Source organism: Micropterus dolomieu, linkage group LG17, assembly GCF_021292245.1.
Source record: "Micropterus dolomieu isolate WLL.071019.BEF.003 ecotype Adirondacks linkage group LG17, ASM2129224v1, whole genome shotgun sequence".
Taxonomy (NCBI): domain Eukaryota; kingdom Metazoa; phylum Chordata; class Actinopteri; order Centrarchiformes; family Centrarchidae; genus Micropterus; species Micropterus dolomieu.
In genome coordinates this window covers 22,022,296-22,043,051 of record NC_060166.1, presented here as the reverse complement: position 1 = coordinate 22,043,051, position 20,756 = coordinate 22,022,296, and the positions used below count along the sequence as shown (strand labels likewise).

At 40.6% G+C, this 20,756-nt stretch overlaps 1 protein-coding gene across 3 annotated transcripts in view; it reads right to left on the bottom strand.

Annotated features, from left to right (window-relative positions):
- Window positions 1-20,756, bottom strand: part of mcamb (melanoma cell adhesion molecule b) — a 55,469-nt gene that overhangs the window by 27,530 nt on the left and 7,183 nt on the right. For all 3 annotated transcript variants that reach the window (XM_046073263.1, XM_046073261.1, XM_046073264.1), the window contains exon 2: window positions 15,243-15,348. In XM_046073263.1, coding sequence (XP_045929219.1) covers window positions 15,243-15,348 — 106 coding nt within the window. The remainder of the gene's footprint in view (window positions 1-15,242; window positions 15,349-20,756) is intronic.

Genomic DNA, 20,756 nt, shown 5'->3' with positions numbered 1-20,756 from the left:
TTTAGTTGACTATACAGAAGCATCTTTTGGAACACACACCATTAGTTAGTTTTGGATTTTCATTTTGTTATAATTCTTGTTTCTGAGCTTACCAGTGTTGGATGCCACACCCAGGAGAGATCCAGGAAGTCTGCTGGCTTAAAGGGTTGGTGCTCGGAGCAGGAGCAGCTTTATAGGAGAGGTGGCCTGATTGGACACTACCACTGCTTGCTATGTCTGGGGGGTGGCTTTATTCTCTCCTTAAATATTTTGGGGTTTAGATTTATATTATATTTGAGTATTTTTGAGTTAAGGTTAAGTAAATGTACATTTCTTTTGGAATAAGTTTTTACATAAGTATTGTTGTGTTTGCAGTTATGATGTAGTGTTGTTGTTGTTAGTCTTCCCCTGTGTGTCAAAATTGGTCTGATCAGCCAATATATAAGTCCCCTTTGTTTGTTGTATAGCAGGTCAGTTGTATTTTTGAGTCTCTTATGTTCAGAGCTTTAGTTTGTTTGTTTATTTGACCTCTTTTAAGGGCCCAAAACTTTATCTTTTGTTGTAATGATTTTTTTGGTAAATAAAACCCTTTTGCTTTAAATTTCCCTCTTGACTCCTCATGCCTAACTGCCTGGTCCCTCACAAGCTATAATAATGGTATTAGTTACACCTGTGTCTAACAACTCAAAATATCAGCAATGAAAAAGCTCTACTCACAATTAAGTTTGGGGCATTTTTTTGCCATAACTGATAAGATAAGGGAAAGTGATGTACTAGCATCAAAATAATTTCCGTGCAGTCTCAGACCACAGCTGTGAAGATCCAACCACAGGCTGGTGACCAGCATGAGGAGGTGCCAGGCGCTCCTTCAGCTGCAAGGAGTGACACAGGTTCAGTGACCTGAGGCTAATCCCTCTTTAGCAAGCAGCTCTTTGGTCTTCCCTCAGCAGTTCCACACCAAAGAGAGTTCACTCTGTTCCCCTGCCTTTGATAAGTACTTGGCAACAAGACAAGACCATCTCTCCTTTACTCAAAGTTTCCGCACTCAGCTACTTTGACATGCCCCCAGGCGCGCGCGCACACACACACACATAAAGTATGTGTTGAATGTAAGACTTCTGACTTAATGTGGGATGCAATCATCTTCCCATGTCAAAATCCACAACCCCCATCATATAAAAAAAAAAACACACACTGTTAAATTACTCCCACAATCTCACAGATCTTTGCTTACTTGCACTTATATGTATATACGTGTATGTGTGTGAGTGTGTGTTTGAGTAAATCTCAGTAGACCATTTCCTCATGCCTGCTCCCATGGTGGTACAAACGCCCCCTCCATCCTCTTTCCCACGTCCCAGACGATAAAATGGCCTCCATATTAGCCACTCTGAGAGCAGGCAGAAATAAAATAACACAAGCTGCTTGGAAGTATGGGAAAGGCCAACAGGGACAGTTTTTTAGTATGATGTGAGTGTACAGTATCACACACACACACACACACACACAGAGCAAGTCCCATGACCTGGCTTCACAAGTATGAGATGTGCGTTGCTTGCTGCTGGCATATTATGGCTAAAGATAGACTGCAGATACACAGACAAACACTCACACACACACACACACACAGAAAGCTTTTTGCCCATTGACTCAAAGGATAAGGTACTCAGCAGCAGCTCTCTCCTTTTTTGGTTAATGCTGCAAGTGGCACTAATGAATCACAAAATCATTAATAACGCCGATATACCATGATTGCAGTAGAATGCCGCACTGAAGGGGTGTAACTAAAAAGCCCAACCAATAAAATATCACACATTTTTCAATCCCATCCTGTCAAGTCAAGATGTTGTTCTTTCCACAACAATATCCTATTGGTTTAAATTTAAGGCTCTTTATTTCTGTTTGTGTGAAAAGGCTTCATGAAATTGGTGCTTCAACTTTGAAAACTGCAAATTTCTGTATATGTATTGTCACCTAATGATGCAGTAATAATTACAAAATCCCCCTAAATCGTCCCAGCTACCTCCTCCTCTTTGTCGACATCTTGTTGGTTTATACTTGAATGAATGAATACATAAATGATCTCTCACTGTGTCCAGCCGCTGCATCTTGCTTCAATGGGTAATGTATCACAAAATGGAGGTAAAGACTCCATTTAAGGCAGCTTTAGACACTGACAGCATAGTCTGCATAGTTCACATCCCCTGTACAATGGAAGAGGAGTCACAGATTAAAAGTAAAGAAATGTCCAAAGAAATGTGTTCCTTAATCACACTAATGTCATCTCAAGTTCAGTATCAATTTTATCATCTCTTGCTCACACGCTGTACGTGCCAAAAGCTTTGCTTATTTATCACAGGACAAATAGCGATATCAATTTAAAATGTCTCACATGTTGTGATCTGAGGTCCCGGGTGATTGTGCAGCATGATGAAGCTATATAGACAATGATCTCTTTTGACTGCATCAGCTGTTTCTACTTGGAGAAGGCGGATTAAAATGAATCAATCAAATCATATCAGACCAGTTTCTACTGATGCCTGGTGTGACCTAGATAGAAACAATATCTCAGTAATCACAGTTTCATCAGAGGAGAAAGAACTCGAAGCACAAAAATAATTAAGAGGAAAAATAAAAGTGATGCATAAATGGAGCTTTAAAGATATACTCCAATATGACCGAGAAAACTATAAACATAGGGCGTAGTAATCCCATAGACAAACACTAAAGCAGATAGAAGAGCAAACCATAAAAGTTAACTATTCCTTTTATCTACTGGACTAAACACTGGGCACAGCAGACACATCAGTCTGCTCTGTGGAGTCGGCAGCACAGTGTCATGGCTGGGGACTGGCAGGTTGCATTAGGTTAAAAGGATCCTAATGTGCATTAGATCAGCACGGAGTGTTGTTTCAGGAAAACAACATCCATTATTAAGCAGGGTGTTGAACTATCAGAGGACAGACAGAGATCCTGACAGGGCCTCTAGTCTCCACTTGTGCCAGTGCAGCTCCCTGAGGACAATTTCAGATCCAAGGATCAGCCAGAATCTGAGAAAGCTTTGTGCTTCTACAGTGCAAATCTCCACTAGTTCCCTCTCTTTGTATCACCCATCTACGGTGGCCCTGACAGCTCGACACACCGCAGCTTAAGAAAACACGTGCAAATAAAGAAATCACCTTTACCAATTTGAGCAAACACATGAACACTTTCACTATTTTGAGTTATGCAGCGTAACAAAACCCGTTAAAACTTCAGTGAACACAACCAGATACAGAAATGCACTACAATCAGCTTCTTACGTTGAGCAAGAAGGTCACTACAAGATCACACTACTTTTCACTTATTATTATATATTGATACACTTGGACAAAGATGAGCTCCATGCCTCTGAGCACTAATCAGGGTTGTTTGCTTATGTTGCCAGCCACTGTCAATCAAACCACACCCACACAGCCATGATGAAGCAGACTAGCTGCAGTGTTTTACTTTTCAACTGTGAATAAATAACAGCTGCGGATGTTTTCTTCCAAAATGGTAAATGGTCTGTATTTGAGTCCGCCTCTCTGACTCCGCTTTACACTACATCACATTCACCCCATTCACATACTGATGAGCAGAGGCTAAGGTGCCAGCTACTCACCAGAAACAGAAATTAACTCATTCATACACCGATGGCACATCGGGAGCAATTTGAGGTTCAGTCTTATCCAAGGACGCTTTGACATGCAGACTGGGGGAGCTGGGGATCAAACCATGACCTTCTGATAAGCGGACGACCGCTCTACCCCCTGAGCCACAGCTGCCAAAAAAATTTAACTTTAAGTTATGCATATCTATGTCTCTCATGCTGTATATTTGCTGTCAAACTGTCTGTCTCTGTGTTTTTATCTAAATGCTGCGCATGTGTTAACTCCTCATGTCTTTGACACGCCAACACACCAGACTAAATCATACTACCTAAACTGCACCCTCTTGCCACATTTCACTTCCTGCAAAAGGAGGCACCGGAGGACAGACGGTGGGTTTATTAGTAATAGAACTATCACTTAACAACAGCCCAGCAGTAGGCCCTTTGCCTGTAAACAAGCAGCGCTGGAGTCTCATCTCTAGCACACTAAACAGCAAAAGAGACCAGAGGGCAAAAGGAGATGCCCCTCAGCCGAGCAGCGAGCTGTTTTCTCACATTGGCAATACTTAGCAGCGAGATAGAGGGGGCTCTGTGTGAGTTTGACCTCAGGGCACAGACAAGAGGTGAAGAAGCACATAAGTCACAGTGTCAGAATGAAGAAGAGAAGACATCTCCACAGCAGCAGCCAGTGAAAAAGTAGATGTCTATAGATGACACGTTTTGCATTCCTCTGCTGCTAATCAATGATCTTTATTCACACCAACGAAATAACATTATATAAGACTTCTATATCATATATACAGTCCCTTCCAAAAGTATTGGAACGGTAAGGCAAATTCCTTTGAAGAAGACTGTGAAGACATTTGGGTTTAAGATGAAAAGATGAGTATGAGACAAGAGTTCACTGAAGACATACTTAAAATACATATTTAAACCCAAATGTCTTCAGTGAACAACAAAAACAAAGGAATTTGCCTTACCGTTCCAATACTTTTGGAGGGGACTGTAATTCTTATAATATTATCTAACATCAGTTCAAATATCTACCTAATACCACCAAAGTAAAAAAAAAGTTTAAAGTTGCCCCATCTGCTCAGGTTTTTCAGCTTCACATCACAAATCTAACGCCCATGCATGATTTTTCTCCTCAAAGCTATAAACTGTTCTCATGAATGCACTAAACTGTATATCATGCTGAATAAAATCAATCACACAGCAAGGTTCTCACTACCTCACTCCTGCAACAGCTTTGCAGGTGTGCCGCATGCCGGTGTCTGGAAACCACATCTAAAAAGGTATGGAAAATTCAATCCTCTCTTCGTAGCCCCATCTTGTTACCATCTTTTAAGTCTCAGATACCATTTCCTCAGGTACTGGCTTTGTTTTTACATTTAGTATTCTGCATCATTAATGTCTTTTTGATGCTTTCCAGGACCACATATTTGCTGGCTGGACGTGCTGCAGCCCTGTGGCAGCTCATGTTAAAAGCTTCTCTCCTCTGACAATAATTTTAGAGATAAAAATTGGACAGACTTCTTAGTTACTTTTAAGCCATCTTAGTGGCGCATGTCACATAAATTCCCTCAGCCTCCATCTTTCGTGTCTCTCTTGCTCTACCTGGTGCATGTCCATTTATTTTTGTACTGTTTTCTATGAAATGTAAAAAAAAGGCAGAAACTTATGTTAAAAAGCGACCCTCATCATTCAACATGTGGTAAAAGAGCAACGATAAAATTAAGAGCAAAGAGGCTTTTACTAAGCAACACTATCATTGAAGATTCGATGTTATAGTGTTAGTGTCACCATATTTTATTCCCTAAATAGTCTCAAGCAAACTACGTCAGCTCTCATCGTCTATGAAACAGATCCAGAGAGAACACAAGTGAAGACACTGTGTGCACAACCAGGATTTTTGTATTTAAAAGGCATTAAAGCTGCTGTTTAAGCTGTCAACTTAAAACGATTTCTTCTCAGGTTCCGGGTTATTCACCGCGGACCAGTAACTTAAGACAGAAATATGAGTCACAAACTTTCCAGTGGTCAAACTTATTAAAACTGGAATGTAGTTGTTACTAGTAAAACACGCTTATTAGAATAATTGTATTTTGTCAAGGCAAGTCAATTTTATTTACAGAGCCCAATATCACAAATTTGCCTCAAGGGACTTTACAATCTAGACAGCATACAACACTCTCTGTCCTTAGACACATAAGGAAAAACTCCCCTTTTCAAAAAGTGCAGAGACTGCACACCTCAGACAACTTACGTCAACAGAGTGGGGGTTTTGCAATGTCAGTTAAGTTAATGACTTTTTGCTCGGATTCATTGATTCATTTCATAACACACATATGGCTCATGTATCACACGTCCCATATCCCATCTCAGTGTGAATGGTGTCGATTTCAACATTTTGGTAAACCTCCACGCCCCTGCAATGACTAAGAATGATCACTATTCCTCAAAGCCAAACCACCATGTAGAAACCATTATTTTGACACTGGAGTCAGTGTGACTGACAAGGAGGAACAGCTGGCTCATCTGGGGAGTGCTAAACACCCCTTGAACCAGAGTAAGGGGGTAAAAGGGGATTTGATTTGAGCATTTCTAAGAAAAAAACCAATTTGTTGTTTATAGAGTTTGCAATCTTAGTTGCTGAAAGATAACCCGAATCATTTCACATAATTGCAGCTTTTAGCACCTAATGAGACCCACATCTATAGGTTGCCCGGCTGGCTTCAGCTATGTGTATCTGTGTATCTCTTCCGCAAGTAAAACTGCAGGTTTATCTGTATGCTATAGGATTTTGACAGCCCAGTGTCCCTAGGATTCCTGTACAACCATACCAGACAATTCAGCGGCCCACACCGTTCCTCTGTAATCAAAACTGCAACTTCTCCTTCTTCACATCTATCCTTGGACAAGCAACTGATCTGTCCACTTTCAGAGACGAACAAACCACAATTATTACATGTGTATCAAAGTGAGCCAGAAAGACATACCAAAAATCCAAACGGCATACTTGTGGGGAAGAAAAACAGTGTTTCTACAGTTTGCTCTTTTGTAAGAGACTATTTCAATAAGAAATTAAATATAGATACTAATCAATGTCATTTTCAGAATGCTTCATTTAGCCCTCGGCCTAACACCAGCACATTGATTTTTTTCAACCCTCCACCACATCTCACATAATTACAGAAGTCTCCTGAAGTAATATTGATGTTTTTGGCTGATGAGTTTTCTCAATTTGTCTGGAAAAAAAAAACCCACAGGAGATTTAGAATTTATTCCAGTGCTTATACAACATTGTGCGGTTTGGCTTTGTTTGTTGTTTCAACCGTGAAGTTCAACTTAGCAGGCCATCCCACAGAGCGTGGAGTTACGTTTATTACAGTAACCTCACTGCACCCAAGTGTGCACAAGTCTAGCAGACAATATAGAAGGAACAACTTATTAATATTCAATTTACAACATGACAGAAAGAGATAATAAAGTATAAGACAGGTTCGATGATGACAGAATACATTCATGCCAGTTCCATCCATATCTGCCCTCCATTTCAGAGCGGTTTTGGATTTAGTGCCTTGCTCAAGCAAGATCTGACAGTTTGATAAAGGCAGCATATTAACTTTCTTCCACTTTCCAGCTTCATAAAAACATCTCTCCTTTGACTTTGAAATGATTTCTAAATGGGGGGTTCACATAAACAGTCCTGTAATTCGTGTCCAGAGAATTCTGCTGTTAATACAGCATGTCAGGAGAGAGAGAGAGGCCAACATCCTGTACAAAGTTCAAACCTGCAAAACTCTCAACTGAGCACCCGTAGATGCAACAAAACCTTTCATCCGGGTTTGTATTTTCATTGTTTTTGACCCAAGTAGCTTTGGAAGCACCACATTGACCTCTTAGCCTCTCACACTGCAATAAAAAAGGTCACTAAAAGAAATTAACAGGATATGTCATTATTGGGAATTTTACAATGTTCCTGCTTTCCCAGTATCAGACAAACAAGACAGGCTTTAAATATGATTTATGTCCCAGTTTGCACAATAGTTTAATGGTGAGCTTGTCCACTTTTAGCTGAATTTCTAGTAGATTAAGGCATCAGGTAGCAGTCCCTGTCGAAGCCAAATACCTTCCCCAGCGCTGGGGCTTTTACACTTTGTGCCATTAGCCTTGCGTTAATATTTTTTCAACTGATTCCTCACAAAATCCAATGAATTACGTCACAGTTTACTTCAGGATAATGCATATTTGTATACAAGTAAGAGACATCCTTGACTGTTACCAGCTGAAGCGAGCAGTTTTGGGTAGTAATTTGGATCAGTGGTATGTTATCTTCAATGCACCACCTCTGTCACCCATTTAGAGACCAGTATTGTCTGTGTCCAGGCACTAATTGCATTACAAATAAATAAATGAGATGTTATTTAATATCTTATCTATGTCCTGTTTACACACGGCTGCAGCCATAGACAGGGCAGATACTGGCCACAGATAATACTGGTCTCTAAATGGGTGACAGAGGTGGTGCATTGCAGATAACATACCACTGATCCAAATTACTACCCAAAACTGCTTGCTTCAGCTGGTAACAGTCAAGGGTGTCTCTTACTTGTTGGAAAAGTAAAGTAACATTTATTTAAATGTTTCCATGAACTGTAAATATGTGAACAAACAATAGACCAAACACCAACATTTGGGTTTATCTTGGCCTGGTGGAAACCACATCATTCCTGGTTCAGTGCCTGCTGGCGACCCCTGTTGTATGCCACCACTGACTATTTCTATCAACTATCTAATAAAAGCAAATAAATGTCAAAATAAGAAGCCTTTTCCTTTTCGCAGTTTGAAAGATTGTCAAACTGACAAAACAATACTGAAATATAATACAATAATGTAAGAAGGTATACAGTGGAAAACTGAAAGAATGTCAGATAATTAAGTGAATAAAAAAAAGATTACTTTTCCTCACTGTTCACTCAAACACAGGCCCTTTCCTCAGCCTCTTGTAATGCTTCAGACATATCCATTTTCCAAAAAGTGAATGAAAGGTTCCCAAATAGAATCAACAGCCTCCCTTTTACCTTTACAATATAAGTTACTTATTGATTTTGGGCTGCAGTAATAAAACTCATCACCCGTTATTAAGTGAAATCCTGGATCAGCTGAAGAATTTCCCCAGATGGGGCTAAAGCAGGATAAAGAGTGTTTATCTTCTAGTGCTTCCCTTACCTTATACCAAACATTAATCATATTTAAGACAAAAAGGATTGTTTGTTTCCTAAGATTTCTGATATTTGTGGAGTACATAGATTAAGTGGTAACTTGGGGTGTAGCTGAGAGTGATTCAATATCTACCCATGCAGGGGATGGATCTGAGGAGAAATTCTAGCACGGAATTGCCTTTTCCCATAAGTATATTGCACAATTAATATTCTGTAGGTGTTGGTTAAGAAATAACTCGCTGCCTTGTACTGCATTAAAATAACTAAAATGTCCCCTCATTTCAAGAAATTTGCAAGATGAACAAATAATGAGTTTGTTATGTTTTTCTTACAGAATTTGGGCTACTCGGGTCTGCAGTGTCTCTACTGTGTTATGTTCATAAAACAGTAGAAAGCGAAGACTGAGATAATGATGCGTAATGATGGCAGAACAGTAACACCGACTGCATCTCAACACTCCTCTCACAAATCAATACCTCAATAATTAAATGCTTTCACGTTGCACACAATAACGTGTACATTAAAGTGATGTTAGACAGTTGTGTTCTATAGTTCGTCACCAGCAGTGAAACAGCAATCCTGCTTTGACAAAAATAACACATGATGACAACAGGTCATTAAGTAGTGGCAGTGAGCAGACCTGAGGGGACACGTGTTGTGTGTGTGTTTGAGTCTGGGACTGTGAGGGCACCGGGTGTATGCAGCTGTCCATCTGATCAGGGAACTTCAAAGGCAACAGTGCTAAGTGGTTACAGTCAGAGGAGAACTGGCTCCTCAGATGCTGTGTTAGCAGCTAAAGGTGATCTCTCAACTGCCTCTTGTGAATGGATTTGCCCCGCAAATATAGAGCAATACATCAAGAGCACACTAAAGCTGTCAAACGTGTGTTGAAGCCCTTCAATATGGCTTACAGATGAAATGGCTCATTGCACATCTGCAGACGAGGCTGAAACTGTGTAAAGGCTTGGCATCGCTGTGTTTCTTATAAAACCAAACTGTTGCAAGAAGCACTGAAACTGGAAAATCTTCATCTTCAGCTTTCTGAAAAGCAATAATTTTTGTGCCAGTTGCAAAAGCACTTTCATTACAGAGGTTTGCCTATTTCAAGGCACCATGAATACAACAACAAATATTTTTCCTTGGGAGAAATGTGGATATAAGTGTTTTATTGTCCCCTGATAACTTACTTTTCCACAGTAAGTGTAACAAAAAGTGTTGATATTAAGATAGCATTCAACACGGCTTGCCAGCTGATTGTTTCTTTGCTTGCGCTACATTATACAAACAATAATTTCCTGCTACTCAGTAAATGGCCCCGATGACACAAAGTCCTGGGAGCTTTCCCCACCAGTAACAGCCCCTCCGCACATCACCTGTCCATCACTGATTTGCTATATTGACCCAAGTAATGGTGGTAATGGATGTTACTCACATCAACAGGAAGATCAAACAGTAAAAGGAAAGCTTTTGCTTTTAGAATACCTGCTCCCAAGTGCAAAGCTTCAACCCATTAAATGGATCACAATGCTGTTCCCATAAAAGAAAATTAAACTGAAAACAAATGCAGCTTTTGTTTTCATGGTCTAACACTATCCATTGACTAATTAGTAATGTAATTTTCATATTACAGTTACAATTAGACAATGACTGGAAATTAGCATGAGAGCCAGAGAGAGAGCCAGAGAGAGAGAGAGAGAGGGGCCATGCTGTCCTCACCTTGACAGTGGACCTACAGCAGATATCAAAAAAGAAAAGCAGAGGTCAAAAAACAAAAACACACCACAAACACTTGAAATCCATTAAAGACACATGTTATCGTATAATCGTGCACTCTTATTAACAAATCGGTCATGAAATATCTTCGTCATGTCGCTTTGACACAAACACATTTGTGACATGAAAAATTAACTGATTCTGGTATAACTACAGACTACTGAGGACAGGTAAATAGGTGGTTGGTGTTCACGCAAAACCCCTGTATGAAACTGTAGTTTCGTTTAACGGAGAATTGCTCAGACAATAGGGTTTGTTATTATCATTTGATCACTTTATGAAAAAGTTAATCATTTTTAAATATCTTTGTGACGGATGATAAACCTTTTCTGATTCTACTTCTGATGGATAGACATTGCTGACAATTTCTAATATAAGTTTAGGGCATTACTACAGGATCAGTCATAATCTCACAGTAATGTTTTAAAGCCTGCGTAAGTTTTGCAGAACAGCTGTGGCCACAAAGGGTGATTACGGTACGGATTACTGGATAATGGCACATTAAATGTCTGTAGATTCTCTTAAGACAGACACTTGATAATATCATTGGCCCACCTTACTTGGAGCAGATCAAATCAGACCATAAGCAGAAAACCACTATGTTTTTTAGTGAGGTAAAAAAAACTACTGAAATGTTTGTGTGACAAATGGTAGAAACAATGTGTCACTGTAGCACAAGAGGACAAGTATCCAAACTGACATAGCAGTCAGGTCGAGATGCACCAATCCAACTTTTTTATTCCCGATACGATGCAATACTTTGGGTATCTGCCAATGCTGTACTGATCTGATATAAAATGATTAAGCTATATTGCTCGCTGTGAGGAAGACACTGGGATTCGTGTTCTTCTGGAGGTGCTTGATTAAGCTGGTTGTGTTATATTTTGCATTGCTACCACCACCCCTTGAAACACTGGCCTTGCAGATATTGCAAAAAGCCGTACAACTCGTTGGCGTAACAAGCGTGAAATACCTCCAAACTGCTGACCCCATGTTTTTAGCTCCCTCCATGCTATGTTAGCTCTTCTAGCAAAATGTTTGGGTCCTGGCACACTGCTTTGTATAGTACATGCGTAATTGAATTGAATAGATCAGCCCCTTGTCCCCGATACCCGATCCAGCTATTTGAGTCAGTTGGCCGCACGTCCAATCAGTATCAGATCGGTGCATCCCAAACATCAGGAATGATCTATTAGCCACTTACTGTACAAAAAAGATCTGATGCTTTTTCCTCATTCAGAAGTCAGAGGCTCCATTCACTTAATCATACTGTAGAGCTACTTTAGTGACTTGTGTCCCTGTAACCCTTTTAATGCTACAACAAAGACAGGTCCCTTCACCTATGTTGACTAATTCACACCAGCAGCTTGTTTGCTTTGGTTTGACAGGGTTTTACCACTGCTACTTCCAGCAGTCTGAGGCCTTTAAAAGTATGAGACAAATGTGCCATGGTTAATAATAACTGGCAAGATATATGCATAGGATTTCCTGTTGTTTTCAGATCTTATTATTCAATTCCACTGTCCTTTAACGAGACTGATATTCTCTAGCCATAGTATTTCCTTTCCAGGTTTCACTGGGGATCTGGATTGTGTTTCATTAATCCTAACAACTGTAAATTCACCAAAACAATTTTAGACATCTCCAGACAGATTGCACTGTCACGGTCCAGATCAAAAACAGTGGTGGACACCTCCTTTTCTGTGTGGTGTGCTCAGGAGTCTGCTGCATGGGAACACATAAACAGAGTGCTCAAACAGCTCAAGGCATTATTTCAGGACAAAGACACCATGTGCGCATGACAAACTTTCTCCACACAAGGACCTGATTTGGAGGCAAGAATATGTAATATGTATGCCAAAGCAATGGTCTGCTTGTTGTGAATAAGAGTGGAAGTGAGAGCACAATTGAAGAAATGTATGTATGGACATTAATAAATTAGTAGAAGAAGATCCAAGACTTGTAAACTCAACCATTTTCTTACAGTGTCCAGCTGCTCATATGCATAGAAATGAAACAGACGCAGTCCTTGCTGCGGATATGTGCCGGAAGAGAAGTCCGAATTTAGGTACTTCCATTTCAAACCCGCTCTGCTGATCCTCTGCCAGATTACTGGGCCTCAATTTTCTGTGCTGCGGTCGGGGCACAACAAGGACGTTTATTGTCCGTGACCAGTTCTCTTCTTCTGAAGAGCAGCAGTTGTTTCGAGCACATGAAACCGAAGCACAGCGCCTCAACTGCACCAGAAAGTGATGACCTTTAAATGAGCGAGGCCTAATGTGGCTGCTCTTTGGCCCGGCTTCATTAGCAGATGTTACAGGAAGTGAATAGTATCCTTATTGAGGGTCACCGCTACAGTCCGACGGCATGTCCATCTTTCCTCTGATGGCATTAGGGGCCTTAAGACAAAGATCTGGCACGGACACAATCACAATCATTTGTGCTCCATGTGCACATATTAAAACAGGGCGCCTTGGCAGATCCAGCAGGTCTGAGTGGGTGTTAACAACCAACATCATTGCTACTGGAGATAATAACCGCTAAAGATTTTGAGGCTGACAGAAACTGAAACTGACAGAAACAGTGAACTAATAATCTGCTGTGAAGCTTGCCTAAAACCAATCAGAGTTGGTCAATTAATCGACATTTCTAATTTACAAAAAGTTAATCTGAGTTAATCTTTTTATAATTATTTTTGAAGTAATTTTTCAATCAAAAATGCCAAAGATTTGCTGGTTCCAGATTCTCAAATGTGAACATATTCTGCTTTTCTTTGTCCTGTATGACAGTAAACTAACCTTTGGTTTTTAGGCTGTCGGTCACGCAAAAATATTTACAAAATTGACTGAAATAGTTATGGGTGTTTTTGACACTATACAGACTAACCTACTCACAACTTAATAGGGGAAATAATCTATTGTTAATTGCAGCCCTAAAATTGATTGGCTGTCTGTATTTGTGGAAAACATTCATGTTTGTCAGAAATCCAACACGGCTACAGAGAAGATCTAATGCCAAATATCTGAATGAATGACTTCTCCTGGTCAAACAGTTATGTTTAAATTATTTTAAAAACGCAATAAAATAGATATGGAATGGAGGTGAAGGGCACCAGGACAGACTTGAAGAAAGCCAGAGAAGAAAAAATACAGGAAGTGGACTTGATAAGAGCAGAGAGAGTTGGAAGAGATCACGGACAATGGTCAGGCTGAACGTTCAGAGATACAATACACAATGCAACGACAAGGGAAGGAAAGGTTCGTGTGGTCAAGAACAAACAGGGATAAAGAAAGGTAAAGACATGAGGGAGAGTCAGAGGGCAACAGAAGAGGTAAGTCAGGCTCACAAAGAGGAAGGGTTAGGGAGAAAAGCACATACTGGCATGTCTTGTTTAAACAAGCAAGGGCACACCAACACAAAATGGAAAGTCCTTTAAAATTACGCTGTATGGTGGATAGCTGAGGCAGCGTGAGTTTTTCTCACCCACATAACACCACACATAAATCTACACTCACACGCTCTCTTCTAAAAATAAACATTCATCTGCACCTCACCGGGCACCTGACCAGTTGCCATCCAACCTGTTGTATTATAGTCTCCCACACACTGATTAAAAGAAGTAGTCTGTTTTAACTAGATGATAAACTGTACAGGTGAACTTTTTTTTCTTTCCTTTGGCTTCACACAGATCTGCCACACAAACACCACACTCTAAAGCTGTGTAGGGAGAGGTATATCTACTGTAACTGTAGGGACGTGTTTGTGTGTTTTGAGCTCTTCACCGTACAGACTAGAGCTGACAGAAAGCAGACGGAGAGCTCCCTGACTACAGCTGGACCTCTGTGGATATCAGGGGCTAAAAACACATGCAGCAAACTATTCAAACTAACTAAATATACCCTGAAAATAGCAAAGTATGATGTCTCATTATGGTCATTTCTAATAGATTTTTTTTTACAGTGTAAAAGGTTTCCAACAGTCCTGGCATGTATATTCACAGCATGCACAACAAAGCAGCAATCTGTTCGCCACAAATCCATTTTTTATGCTGTTAGAAGAGTTTACATTCCTCCATTTTCACAGAATCACAGAATCTACAAACAACACACCCACTGTGCAGAGGAAATGCATTCAAATGGGGTGAAAATGGCCCATCCAACTAGCTGAATAAGTTAAATTTTCAAGTTGTTGTGTGTTGCCTTCCTCAGGAATCGGTCTGGCTGTAAAAAGTCTTTCTGTGAGGACCAAATATATGGGAGAGATAAATCATTTTCACACATACATTCAGCCAGGTTACAACAACATAGAGCTGTCTTGATAGTCAACTACCCTGGGTAGATTTTTAGTGAATAACAATGTAAGCAAAATGGGACTGTGTATCTCATCTATGGAACTGCACCTAGGATAGAGCGGTATGAGCATGCGGTAAGGAAGTCAACTTTCTCTGCAACCAGTTTACCTGGGACCTCTTTAGATCCCAAAAGTCTTTTAAATGGTTCCTTTACTCCACATAACGTTGCATGATGTATCTCTTGGCATAGAAATGGGTTTAAACATCTTTACTCCCACCAACAGCAGTCCAAACCCTCGTGTTGCACGGACAGTGTAGGCTATCACGTTTCTAGGGCACTCACCTTCCCAGGTGTGAAAGAGGACCAGAAGTCCGACAAGCAGAGAGGCAGCGTCCCGTACAGCCATGGTTGTAAGTCGGTAGTGCAGGGAACTGGTCCTCCTGGAAAACTGTATGAGAGACAGGGAGAGCAGAGCAGCAGGGAGGCAAATGATGCAGGCGGGGCTGGCACGCTGTAAAAAATAAATGTAATACTGTACAAATCATTCAGGCGCACAGTTCATTGAAAATGCGTCATGTTTTCTCGACATATTATTTGCTTTAAACAACTCGGATTCATCTCTTATATGACTTACTTATTTAAATGAATAAACTCACAGCAGTCCAGAATCCGAGCTCAGATGGATTATTGGATATTTTTTGCAGTGTGGGGGGAAAAAAGGAGGAACTTCAGTGAGAGCGGCAGGAGGGCTGAGGTCTGGTTTGAAATACAGAGTGGGTCATAATTTAGAGATTTCACAAACTCTATCATGATGAACTTAACTCCATCCTGGACTAAACTTTCACCTGCTCCATGTAGAACTGATACAGCTGCAGAGCATCTTTAGCCTCCAACTCATGCAGTGACAGAGGTGAAACAACTAAACTCTCTACAAACTGCTTTGTATATGTTTCCTGGTTGGGTATATATTAGTTCCATCCACAAACGTGTTCTGATCATGCATGTATTGCATACATCTGCAGTTAACATGTTTATTTGGATGATGTTTTTTTTAATTGCATGTCAAGATACAGTACTTCCCTAAGTTATTTTTTTGCTTTTGTTTTAAAGGTCCTCAGTCTTAATCAGCATCTTACTGTGAGCAATGGGATCTTACAAGAACACCCACATTTTTGTTTTGGTTATTTCACATTTATTTCAACTACACACATGAATAATTATTGCTAATTTTGTCATTAATATGTAATCCTTTTGATAAATACTTAGGATTTGAAACTAGGTTTTCAGGGACTAATTCAATTTCAAGAAGAGCAAATCGACTCACTCACATTAAAACACACTGTTCAGCTGACATTCGTCCTCCATCACAAACTGTTAAACAAAGATAATTTTTATCTACACCCAGCCACTCATAAAAACTGCTCCCTCTCTGTGCTAGATGCCAAACTTAATATGGACATAATAAGGGAGTCAGACCAGACTGACTCCCTAAACAAACCATGTAAAAACATGGTGCCTGCCAGAGGACATCACATCATTTACATGAGGCTGAACTCCTGACCTTTGGTTGCAGACTCTGATAGGTGAAGCAGTTTAACTGTATACATGGTTTTGACTGTTACACTTTAGATAACTGCAGTGCCAAAGTGTAGACCGACATATTGCTGGGATGTGCGCAGAGAAAACAAATACCAGAGTACCAGAGGGCTGCAGGAAAATGAGACTGTGGTCAGATACCAGGCCACTCAATCCAGGTCAACATAATTTAAATATTTATGTCTGCCCAGACTGGAGAGTAGCACAGTACATAAACACGGGAGCTTTAGCCTTTCAGTAAATAAATTAGTAAATAATAGTAGATTTTAGATGGGTAAAACTCTCCTGGGTTAATGATAGCTAAATTTATACAATTCAATATCAATATTACAAAGTAACAAAATCTCATGATGATATATAAAAAAAAATTACAAATAAACAAACAAAATATTTTGATTAGAATCCCATAAATTTGGTTAATTAAGAATTGCAAATTATGTTTCTGTTTCTGAATTACCTTACACAAATCTCTGACATTTCTATACTGCAATTTCTTGTCATATTTTGGCCGACATATAGACATATATATCTGTGATAAGCAAAATGCGTCTGATATATTGGCAATGTCTGTGTATTGTTTGGGCCCTGTTGTGGTGGCAGCCCGGCTGACGGTGAGTGTCCTATTTATTTCTCCTTTTTTTGTGATTCTGTTTTCCCCTGGTGTTTTGTTTTCCTATACTATGTCTGCCTCCCTGTGTCTCCTTCCCTGCGTGTGCTCTCTCTCTCTCTCTCTCCCTCCGCTCCTGAGCCCAGCCAACGACCCGCACCTGCACCTCGTCAGCCACCTCCTCTGCCTGCCACACCTGCCAGCAATCAGCCTCATCCCCGACAGTACTTCTACCCCGGTTCTCCAGTCGACCCCTTCTTGATCGTCGTTGCTCCTTACCCGGTGCCACTTCACCACTCCACCACTCCACCACTCAAGCTCTTGAGTATTCTGCATCGTCACTGTTGCCTTGTACTTTGTTTTCCCTGCTTCAAACCCTGTCTGTCTGTCTGCCTCCCCTCCAGGTTCACTCACCTCCGTTCCATCAGCTGGGCTCGCCACCCTGCCCTCTCCCCTCGAACCTCCTCCACGGCGTCCTCCCGGCTCCCTTGACTCAGTCTCCTCGGTTCCCTGTGCCCGTGTTTTCCCCGGCGTCCGCCTCTCCCTCACCTCCACTCCCTTAAACCCTTTTTCCCTTCAATAAAACCTGTTCACCCTAAGTTTTGCATTTGGGTCCACTCTGTCCCCGCATCATAACAGGCTCTAATGAAATCAGAATCAGCTTTATGGTCAAGTAGGCTCACATCTTCAAGGACTTTGTTTTGGTAACTTTGTGCAATACAATAAACATAAGATATATAAATATAAACATGTTAAGTTGACAAAATGAGCAAAAAAAGGAGGTGCAGCTGTTGGTGTATGGGGAGAAGGGGGGGGTGCTGCCTTTAGGGGAGCTGGTGCAGATAGTCCCATTGACCTGTAGGCGAACTGGAGGGGGTCCAGGAGTGGGTCTGTGATTGGTTTGAGAAGTTGTTCAAAAGACTTCATAACCACAGCGGTGGGGGCAACAGGTCTGAAGTCACCAAGTCCTGGGGTCCTTGGTGGAGGATGTGAAGCAGGTGGGCACATGGCATGTCTCCAGTGAGGTGTTAAAGATGTCTGTGTATCAGGGACAGCTGATCAGTACAGGCTTCAGAGTGGATGGAGAGACAAAGTCTGGCTCTACTGCTTTGCGGGGTTCTGTCTCCTGAACAGCCTGTTGACATCTCTGTCCAAGATGAAGAGTCTTTGATTATTTAGAAATGGCAATGAACTGTGCTGCTCAAACATATTTCACTGTCTGGAGCTACAGGAGTAAAAATGTTCCTCAGCATAACCCTCATGTTTGTCACAGCCATGATCGCCTGATCAGATGACCTGAGGAAAATGTGTGTAACAAACAATAAAACACTCCCCCACAGATGGTGATGAAAGCTCAAACTGTCTGTGCAGTTACAGTAATTGTTTAATCTTGGTATTATTTGATCCCTTGTGAACTATCACAGTCTGTGCAGCTGGAAACAGATCAAAGAGTAGTGGGACATGTCGCGTATACTGATCTCTGTAACCTTCACTGTTGGAACACCGTTTTGTTGGCCATCTGTGCCTGCCAAGTGGATTGCCTGAGTGAGGAAGTAGCAGGCAATGATACCAAACTCACTACGGTGAAAGAGTCCACCGGTCAGATACGAGGTCAGCTGCTCACAGCTGGACAGTTAAAGTTCTCAGAGGGGCATGTGTGCTTTCTTTTGTTTGAGCCTCTTCCACATTATTGTGGTATTTATATGCCTGGAAAAGAGGAAGTGAGCACACTGGCCAGCACAGAATTTGTGCTTCATTTCATTCTGGTTGGATCAGGACATTTGGTGAAGGTTATTATCATATTTCAAGAATATTAGTTTTAGGTTTTCTCAGCCATTTCACTGCTTTATTTCAAGCTGTGTTTTTTATAGATATGTTTTTTTATTTGTTTTCATTTTGTGGCAACCAAATAAAGAGGCCGTGAGAGAGCTTCAGGAGATTTTTTTCTGCATATTTCTCTTCCAAACTCTTGCATAGTGAATGTGAAAGGCCTCTGTGTGATGTAGATACGTCTGGGGTGTGTCAGCAAATATTTTAGTCAAGGAAACAGAAAATACACATACAGCCTCATTCTAAAATAATTAAGCAGCTTGAAACTTCTCCATGTTGAAATGATGTGCATGGGGCTTTATGAAAGCGATACTCTGTATTTAAACAGTTTGGAGTGTGGTGTTCATAAGGGCAAAATTGTAAGAAATGTATTAAAGTTTACACTCCAGCAACCAATGCCAAGGTACATTTGCCTTACTCATTTATTTGTCCTGATTCACGAAGCCTTCTCTCTTGGAGAAGTGAAAATAGCAAACAATAAAGCATAAATAGAACCTCTGTTGTTTGTCTGAGTCTCTTTTTCTAGGCTGAGCATCTAAACAAAATAACAGTTTGATCATATATTTTCCTTATGACACTGCACTATAACATGAGGCCTTACTACCCTGTGATGCAAGAACAATGCTTTTTCTTTATTTTAATGTCTGCTTCATGGATCATGGTGAGGATGCTGACTTTTTGCCTGGGACATGCAGCTTTAGCCTCAGTGTTATAGAACTACATCATGAATGTAGCCGTCAAGTACATATTTACTCTTCTCGTTTCAGCCAGAGACAGGATTTTCTTTTGTGTACATCTATGTGAAAGCAGAGACACATTGTCAAAAAAAATTAAGAATTAAATCTGCAACCATTAATGTGCAGAGGGAGTGGCTTAACGAATAGTCAATCAGTCAGTCAATCAGTTTTCATGCTGATTTGTTGAATTAGCAGATTTGTTAGTCCATTAGCTGTAAATAAAATCCACAAAAAACATCACAACACCAAGTGTTTCTTTTAGGATCCAGCTAAAATAAAATAAAGTTATTTATTTGCAGGGAAGTTAGCTAATTGACACAACTACAGGAACTACAAAGGAAAAATGGCCTGTGGCTATAGTAAAAAGTGAAGTCTTAAAAATCCCCGGATTGAAGCGGATTGGAGAGCTGTACCATGTGCCGCTTCCAATCAGGACCTTCAGCTCGTCAGGCAGTAAGTGGGAAGTAGGATGCCGTACAGGGAACCACACATCCTGCTCAGCATACATATAATCTAAACATTAGAAATAATTACACCCATGGTCTTTCTGTCAGTAGGCGAAAAGCACAAATAAAATAATTTTTTGCGAGCTTTCAGTCAAAACATAGCATTCACCAGATATCATCTGCTTTTCTTTCCATCCTAAAGCTGTCAGAGGGGATCTGTTGACGGAGATACGAGCTTTGTTGCTATGTTTTGATGGAAGTATGAGGCCAATACTGATCACATCCTAACATCTCTCTCCCAGTGTTGATGTTGTGTTAATTGGGTCTTATATTGTAGGAAAATCAACATAACGTCCGGATTTCTGCAGCCACAGAGCAGGTAACAATTGCAATTGTTTGACTCCACTTTAAAAACGAGAAGTTTCTGTGAAATATGCATTTGTAGCTAGATTACAGTATGTATCAAAAAACTACCGTGTAACCTAAAGACAACAACATAGAGGCCATCAATGCATACTGAATTTCAACCGTGTTGATGCTTTCATTTCCTTTGGGGTGAAGCACAATCCTTATGGTTTGCAGCGATAGCAGAGTACTAGCTGTTCTCAAAACAACTACATTGTTCTGCCACTCAAGGTCA